The sequence below is a fragment of the Suricata suricatta genome, chromosome 2 (genome assembly GCF_006229205.1).
Source record: "Suricata suricatta isolate VVHF042 chromosome 2, meerkat_22Aug2017_6uvM2_HiC, whole genome shotgun sequence".
NCBI lineage: Eukaryota > Metazoa > Chordata > Mammalia > Carnivora > Herpestidae > Suricata > Suricata suricatta.
In genome coordinates this window covers 148,618,272-148,627,408 of record NC_043701.1, presented here as the reverse complement: position 1 = coordinate 148,627,408, position 9,137 = coordinate 148,618,272, and the positions used below count along the sequence as shown (strand labels likewise).

General features: G+C 37.0%; 1 protein-coding gene and 1 long non-coding RNA gene across 2 annotated transcripts; both read right to left on the bottom strand.

Moving 5' to 3' along the window:
• Nucleotides 1-4,764: 4,764 nt before the first annotated feature.
• Nucleotides 4,765-5,939, bottom strand: LOC115273117 (olfactory receptor 6C75-like). The gene is made up of 2 exons (XM_029916022.1): nt 5,924-5,939; nt 4,765-5,774 (listed from the first exon to the last, which is right to left on the bottom strand). Exon 2 carries the CDS (start codon nt 5,755-5,757, stop codon nt 4,765-4,767), a length of 993 nt encoding a protein of 330 aa, XP_029771882.1. The 5' UTR covers nt 5,758-5,774; nt 5,924-5,939.
• A 1,323-nt stretch (nt 5,940-7,262) lies between these two features.
• On the bottom strand, nt 7,263-8,635 carry LOC115273126. The gene is made up of 3 exons (XR_003900703.1): nt 8,599-8,635; nt 7,411-7,601; nt 7,263-7,317 (listed from the first exon to the last, which is right to left on the bottom strand). It is a non-coding gene; the product is annotated as an uncharacterized LOC115273126 (long non-coding RNA).
• Nucleotides 8,636-9,137: the final 502 nt, after the last annotated feature.

Here is a 9,137-nt window from a genome sequence, read left to right as displayed (position 1 = left end):
ACATCAACCCAAAAGTTTCCTACTGCCCCATTGTGATAATTCCATTTTATCTCTTCTGTTGGCTTCTTAGCTATAACTTTTGACTTTTATTTCATTGGTTGCTTTAGTGTTTATAGTATATATCTTTACCTTATCATTATCGACCTCCAAGTGACAGTTTTATCACTTCACCTATAAGAAACTTTTAATAGTACACTTCTATTTCTACTCCCTTAGTTTTTATATTATTATCATATATTTTCCTTTTACATATGTTATGAACCCCACAGTGCACTGTTACTATTTTTGCTGAAAGAATTGATTATCATTCAGACATTTAAATAATTAAAATAAATATCATATACCTACGATATAGTTACTATTTCCAGTGCTCTTTATTCTTTTGCGTAGATCTGCATATTTCCATCTGTTATTATTCTCTTTCTCTTGGAAGGATTGACTGTACCAGTTATCATTCTGTATGCTTGCTAGTGATTAATTCTTTTATCTTTTGTATACCTTCATTTTTGAAAGACAGTTTGAAGGTATCAAATTCTAGGTTGGCAGGTTTTTATTCACAGTCCGTTAAAAGTCCTTGTATTACCGTATTCTCATTTACCTATCTCCACAAAGAGAATTTTATGTTATCTTTATCTTTGTTCCTCAGTATGAAACGTGTAATTTTTCCTTTTGGCTGTTTTTAAGATTTTCTCTTTATACTGGTTTTCAGCAATTTATATGTATCTTGTGTAGATTTTTCATGTTTCTAGAGCTTGGATTTTGCTGAGATTTTTGGTTCTGTTTTCATAAAATTTGGAAAAGTCTGGCCATCATTTCCTTAAATCTTTTTTTGTCATCCCTCTCGACATATAAGCTTTTGCTTCAGCAATCTAATTATAAGCTTGTTGGATTGCCTGAATCTGTCCTCCATTTCAGTGATGCTCTTTTCAATTTTAGCTGGCTTATTTTCTTTGCGTGTGATTTGTAAGTTTCTATATCTTCAAATTTGCTAATTTTTCATCTGCCATGTCTAATATTCTATTCATCTCATCTATTAAAGTCATTCAGTAAAATTTTGAATCAAAGAAATACATTCTTTTTTAAACCCACTTTATTCAATTATGATTAACATACAAAAAGCTGTGCACATTTAATGTATATGACTTGAAGAGATTAAAGATAAGCATACACTCATGAAACAATCCTCACAACTGAGGCCATAAACATATACACCATCCCCAGAAGTTTCCTCTAACCCCTTTATTTCTGTTTTCTTTTGCTGTAAGAGCACTTAACATAAGTAAGGTCTACCCTCTCAGAAAAGTTTTAACTATACAATATAGTGCTCTAACAGCAGACCCTATGTTGTACAGTAGATCTCTAGAACTTATTTGGCTAGCAGTAATTAAATTTGTTATACTTTGACACCTTCCCCTTTCTGTCTCTTCCTAGCCCTTAGTGGCCACTATTCTACTCTCCAGCCCTATAAGTTTGATTATTTTAGATTCCTCATACAAATAAGATCATATAGCATTTGTCTTTCTGCATCTGACTTATTTTCTGTAGTACAATGTCCTCCAGGTTCATCTGTGTTGTCACATATTTCAGGATTTCCTTTTCTAAGGCTCAGCAATAATCCATTATTTATATACCACATTTTCTTTATCCATTCATTCATCAGTGGACACTTAGGTTGTTTTTTTATCTTGTTTTTTAGCTGCAATAAATAACGCTGCAGTGAACATGGGAGTACAGACATCTCCTCAATATCTTCACATCAACTCCTTTGGCCATATATCCAGAAGTAGGATCCCTGAATTATACAGTAGTTTTCTTATATATATTTAAATTTTCAACCATCTTTTATTCAAGTATAATTATCATGCAGTGCCATATTAGTTTCAGGAGTACAGTACAGTGATTCAACAATTCTATATATAACTCATTGCTCATCATGAAAGTGTACTCTTAATTCCCTTCATCTGTTTCATGCATTCCCTCCCCCGCAACCTCCTGTCCATCAGTCACCAGTGTGTCTTCTATATTTCGGAGTCTGGTTTTTTGTTCGTCTCCATTGTTTTGTTCACCTATTTCTTAAACTGTACATGTAAGTTAATTAAATGGTATCTGTCTTTCTCTGAATGACTCATTTTGCTTAGCACAGTACCCCCTAAATTATCCATGTTGTTGCAAATGGCCATATTTCAGTTTTTGTGGCTGTGTATTATTCCGTTGTGTGTGTGCACGCACACACACATGCCACAGCTTCTTTATCCATTCACTTGGGTTGCTTCCTATTTTTAATTCTTTGAGGAACCTCCATAGTATTTTCCATAGTAATTGCACCGGTTCAGATTCTCATCAACAATGTACAAAGGTTCCCTCTTCTCACATCTTCACCAATACTTCTTTTCCTTTTACATTTCTATAACAGCCATTCTAACCTATCTTAGGTGTGAGATAATATCTCATTGTAGTTTTGATTTGTATTTCTCTGATGAGTAATGATGTTGAACATCTTTTCATATACCTATTGGCCGTTTGTATGTCTTCTTTCGGAAAAAAAATTTTTATTCAGGCCCTTTGCCCATTATTTCATTTGGGTTGTATTTTTGAAATCATTGATTTGTATGGGTTCTTTATATATTTTGAATTCGCTGCATGTGGTCCCAGATTTGGCCTTGACTCCTGTCACTAGCTTGTACCACTACACTCACCTTCAGCTAGCCCCCCAAGATGTGCACCTGCATCTTGGCCACAGCCCAACTGCCATCACCAGCCTCCACTGACATGTGAATTCCTATGCGGAGACCCTTCTGCCAATAACTGTACTGTTCATTGGCCATTCTGGGGGAAAAATTGACAATGTGATGCTTTGAGCAAAGGGAATATCCCAAATGTCATAAAAAGAGATAAGGCTACACAAAAAATACTTGGAATTTTTTATATGTGCATAAGGTGAACAAAATGTGTTCTGTTACTTGTGTAGTTCTTGTGACTTCTTCAAATTCATACATAATTGTGTGCCAGAAATCTTAACACAGTCAATTATTATCCCTGAAATCACAGAAAAAATGTGGTCAGTGCAAAGCATGATAGTGGCTATTGGCCAACTATGCCAAGCAAACACCAGCTCCAGGATTTTTCTTACAGTGTCCTGTGTCCAACTCCAACCTTTCCTACAAAGATCTTGAATAACTAAATCACAGTTGTAATTCCTCCATTAAAATATCCCATCATTTGCACAGTATAGGAAACCATCAACAAAACAAAAAAGTAATATACTGAATACAAGAAGATATTTGCAAAGGACATATCCAATCAGGGGTTAATATCCAAAATATAATTAAAAACTTAAACAGAACCCAAAAAGATACAAATAATCTGATTTTAAAAGGGGCAGAGGACGTGAATAAACATTTTCCCAAAGAGGACATCCACATGGGCAACAAACACATATAAGATGTCATGTGTGAACTACACTAAATATATATATTAAATATTATTTAATATTTTATTTTAATTTAATATATAATATTATAAATTTAATATATATTAAAACAGAAACATTTCATCATTTCCTCTCTTCTAGGCTCAAATTGTATTTCTATTACAGTGTGTCTCCATGTCATGTATGGTGGCAATAGTGTCATTTCACACTAGTACTAATAATGGACACCCAGAGATTATCACATCAAAGCTCTCATTTCACAAATAAAGATACTTGTTTATAAATTTATTTGGAAAGACTCCACAGTCACAATTAGACTCCTTTCCACCTTTGATTAGATTACTCCTAATTTCTTTAAATTTTCTGTAGTAGGAAAACCATCTTAACCACTCAATTCCTTGTACCAGAAATCATAATACTTCTCTCTCTCTCTCTTTGGTACTTCATCATCAGGTCTTTAGTACTGAAATCAACCTAGCAGATGAGTATAACCCCTGGAAACTATCAATTTCAATTAGAGACATTTATATGTCTTCATTAGAGTATAAACTAGAATTGTAAAGATTTATATTCTGTTTATATGCAGACAATTCAAAATTGAAATTAATTGCATTGAGTCATCTCAAGTAATGTTATTAATATCATAATAGTTATGTATATGTGTCCTTCAAAAATCAATACATAACCATGTTACATTTATCCTTGAACCAATTTGATATTCTTAAATTTTTTTAGTGTTTATTTATTTTCGGAGAGAGAGAGAGAGACAGAACGTGAGCAGGGGAGGGGCAGAGAGAGAGGAAGACACAGGATCCAAAGCAGGACCCAGGCTCCAAGCCCTTAGCACAGAGCCCAATGTGGAGCTCGAACCCATGAACTGTGAGATCATGATGTAGGCTGAAGTCAGATGCTTAACCAACTGCACCACCAAGGTGCCCCTCAATATTCTTAATTCTTGTGAATTTCATTTTCCATCCCCATGCACTTACTACAAGCAGATACGTGGAACCACACCTTCTTAACTTTGAGATTCCACATGCATGAAACTGAATCATGGATATGAGGCTCCTCATTAAAATCTTTTGAGTCCTATTGAGTTACAAGTAGTAAACAGAAGATCCAGGAAGATGATTTCATTTCGGTATAGAAAAGAATGTTAGCACTTTCAAGTAGTGGAGTACATTGGATTAGAAGATAAACTGGCCCCTATTCTAACAATAAACAAGCAGAACCTTTAAAAACCACACTTGCCAGACTATATAGGAGAGTCTAGAAATAGGAGGGAGATTGCATTAGATGGAGATGAGGCATTCGCCTTCTGATAGTCTGTGGTTCTATTTCTGCAATCTAACCCTGGACAGAGCATCCCTCAGAGCCTGGTGGACCTGCTTGTTCCGCAGAGTGTAGATGACAGGGTTCAGCAGTGGGGTCACCACTGTGTTCACAAGGGCAGCCTCCTTGTTGGAGTCCAGCCTGTTCCTTTGCTTTGGTTTCACATATATAAAGACACAGCTGCCATACATCATGGAGAGGACAAGGAGGTGAGAGGAGCAGGTGGAGAAAGCTTTCTGTCGCTCCCTGGCTGATGGGAGTCGCACAATTGTGACTACTATGTTGCTGTATGCAATGATGGTTACGATAAGGGAAGTCAAAAGGATAAACAAAGCAAGGGCGAAGGCCAACATTTCAGTAGATCTGGTGTTAGAACAAGAGAGATGAATCAGTGGCCCAAAATCACAGAAGAAGTGAGGGATGACATGAGAGCCACAGAAGGATGACTGGGAAAGCATTGTAACTGGAACCACCATGAGGACAAATCCCAAAGACAGGCAGGCAGCGACCAGACGGAAACACATCCTTGGGTTCATGATGATTGGGTAATACAGAGGTTTGCAAATGGCCAGGTACCTATCTAGGGATAATACAGCCATAAGAAAGAAAACAGTTGTTCCCAGGAAAAGAAAGACAAAGGCTTGTGTGAAGCAAGCAGCAAAAGAAATTGGTTGTCTCCCTGACAGAAAGATGGCCAGCAATTTAGGAACAACAGTAGTTATAAAACAGCATTCAAAAAAGGAGAAACTGCTGAGGAAGAAGTACATGGGTGTCTGGAGGCGGTGGTCAGCCCAGGTAACAGTGATTATGAGTAGGTTTCCCATGATGGAGGCCAAGTATGCCAGCAGGTGCACCAGGAAGAGAAATTTCCCAAGGTTCTGGATAGCAGGAAACCCCTCCAAGGTGAATTCCTGGACTTCTGTCCAGTTTCGTGTATCCCCTATCACTGACTTTTCCATTTCTTCAACTCTCTGAGTCTTTTTGTAGAATATCATGACTGAAGAATGAAGAACTTTATTTTGTTAAACATATAAAACAGTGTAGTCAAGTGGATGAATGGGAGTAGGAAGTACAGGCTTCCAGGTTTGGGATGAATAAGTCACAGGGATGAAAGGTACAGCAGAGGGAATATAGTGGTGTATGGGGACAGATGGTGGTTACACTGGTGGTAAACATAGAATAACATATAGAGTTGTCGAATCCCTATATGGTATACCTGAAATTAATGTAACATTGTGTGTCAACTATAATTCTTTTTAAATTTAAGAAATGGGAAAAAATAATAAAAAATAAAATAGTGTAGGCACAGTGACTGGATTTTAAATTATTTAAAACATATTTTATGTCTAGTTTTTATACTTTGTTAAGTAAAAATAAGTCATTTTATCTGGAATGTTTATGTTAAATCATAAAAAAGACTGCTCACATGGCTACAAGTTTTCATAAAGGATAATGTAACTTAACAGTGTTGGCCATTTTTCTACACTCTGTTGCCAAGCAGAGTGTAATATATTCTTGCAATATATTCTTTATAAGATACCACTCATATCATCAATATCATCAAAGGGTGACTACTGCAAAGGAAAACTGTAGCCTTAGGAAAAAATAGTTATAGTCTTGAGTAGGTCATCCCACAAAAAATTATTCCCCCATGATGTCCTTAGGATGTTTTAATCCATATTTGAGGTTATAACATTACTTACAAAAACCTTCTTATGGTCCCAGAGGCAGCCCTCTAAAGTGAGAGCACTAGAGCAGCAGACGGCCTCTAATTACACTGCGGGAGACAGAGGCCAGGCCATTTTCCTAACAGAGCTTGAGGCCAGTCAATAAGAAAGGAGAGTTTTCCCTTCCTCCTGTGCTAAGTGGTCAGTCTAAGGAGAATCTCTATCTTCTGACCCTTTTAGTCCATACTTTTAGAGATACTAGCCTGAGGCTAGAAAGAGAAATGACATGCCTTGACTCTGGCAATTATTTTCTGATTCATTGTCTCTTCTATTATCCACCTAGATAAAATATTCTGTTACCCTTTAAATCTATAAACTTCTGTATGCCAGGCTTTGTCACTCTGGTCAACTAGTGGTCATCTGAGATTTCTGAACTAGTTCTGGTTTAGCCAAACCCCATTACTTTAAGCATAGTAAGTCAGCTTGAAGAGGAACAGATTCTATTTCAGTGCACAATAAATTAATGGCAAAATAACTCAATCACACTAAGGCCATATACTTACCCAGATGCAACTCACAGTAAGCAGAACTTGGTCTTCCTTTCTTTCACTCTTCCAGCAACCAAAATGCTGGTTTAGGCACTTAGAAATGTGTGTGTGTGTGCATGTGTGTGTGTGTGTGTGTGTGTGTGTGTGTGTGTGAGAGAGAGAGAGAGAGAGAGAGAGAGAGAGAGAGAGAGAGAGAAAGAGAATATTTGCATTTGAAATGACCCTAATTTGTCCTAGAGAAAAGTCCAAAATGTGGATGCTTCTTCATACAAAATCAGAACTTACCAAAACTGGGGTAAAACAAAGTGAAAGCTCCATGTCAATCTTGCCTGGTGAAATCCTGGGAAAGAAAGGAGAGCACATACATATAGTCCCCAGTATTCTACTGGCATCTCAGAATGAGTTAATTTGGAATTCCAAAAAGCTTTCATACCTTCCTTATAGGCTCCAGGTTCTCCAAACTCCCATTCTGCTCCTGCATCAACCACACCAGCAGGAGACCCTGCTTGCTGGACAAATGCTCATTTGTCATTAGCCTCCTCACTCAAACTGGTCTCTTGTACACAGTATTCTTCTTAAATGAATTCCAGGGCAGGTAAAATGCATTTCTACCTCCTGACTTCTCTAGGTTGAGAAGAATACACATGTCACTGGAAGCTGAGATAAAAATGAATTTAATTTCACCATCATATTTTTAGCATTGGACTCTCTTAACACCAATCAGGATCCACCAGGGCCAGCTGGCGGGCCCCAGACACGCTACACCTCATTAGAAGACAGAACAAAGCTATTTAAAGGTCAATGTCCCTCTAGGATCCCTGTGGCTACTAATTGGGATTTGTTAAAAAAAAATCCTCCAAGAGTCTATAAAGTCCCAACTGCATTGTGTTACCAACATAGAGTTGAAAGCTCAAGTGGAAATTTGGAGCTGCACCTGGGGTAATAAGATGAAGCTCTCTCTTACTCTGCCAGAGCACTGTCAAAGAACACAGATAAAACTAAAAGTTTAAATAAGAGCTAAATACCCAGGCTTCCGTTGATAATAATTTGTCATGCTGAAAACAAGGAAGAGGTCGACTAGAATAAAAGAAGACAATTAATGTCCATCAACATCTAGATATTAGAATTACTTGACAGGGTTTGAAGCAGCCATCACAAAAATGCTCCAATGAGCAATAACAAACATGCTTGAAAAAAATTTAAAAATAGAAATCCTCAGTCAAAAAATAAAAGGCATGAATTAGAACCAAATGAAAAATTTTGAACTGAAAAATATCATAATTAAAAATTTTAAAACATTCAGTGGATGTACTAACAGCAGCATGCAGAGGATAAAGGAACAAATCATGAACTCAAGATAGAATAGTAGAAATTACCAGTCTGAACAACAGGAAGAAAATAGACTGGGAAAAAAATAGATACAGCCTCATGGACTTGTGGAACTCTAACAAAAGATCTAACAGTTGTATCATTGGAGACTGAAAAAGAGAACAGAATTGGACTGGAAAAGGACTTGGAAGAAACAAAGGCTGAAAACTTCTTAAGTTTGTCAAACAATGTAACTTACAAATTCAAGAACCTGAACGCATTCTAAATAGGATGAAGCAAAAGAAATCCACACCTTTTTTGTTTTTGATTCCCTTGCCTCTGGGGATGTGTCGAGGAAGACATTGCTGCGATTGAGGTCTAGGAGGCTATTTCCTGCTTTTTCCTCAAGGGTTTTTATGGTTTCCTGTCTCACATTCAGATCCTTTATCCATTCTGAGTTTATTTTTGTGAATCGTGTCAGGAAGGGGTCTAATTTCATTTTTCTACATGTTGCTGTCCAGCTCTCCCAACACCACCAGTTGAAGAAGCTGTCGTTTTTCCATTGGACACTCTTTCCTGCTTTGTCAAAGATTAATTGGCCATATACTTGTGGGTCCAGTTCTGGGTTCTCTATTCTATTCCATTGGTCCATGTATCTGTTTTTGTGCCAATACCATACTGTCTTGATGATGACAGCTTTGTAGGAGGGGCTAAAGTCTGGGATTGTGATGTCTCCCGTTTTGGTTTTCTTCTTCAATATTACTTTGGCTATTTGGGGTCTTTTGTAGTTCCAACTGGGACCTCATCAAGATAAAAAGCTTCTGCAAGGCAAAGGAAACAATCAAGAAAACT

Coding starts and splice junctions, on each gene's coding strand:
- LOC115273117 (XM_029916022.1), bottom strand. CDS start 5,757: ATGATATTCTACAAAAAGACTCAGAGAGTTGAAGAAATGGAAAAGTCA.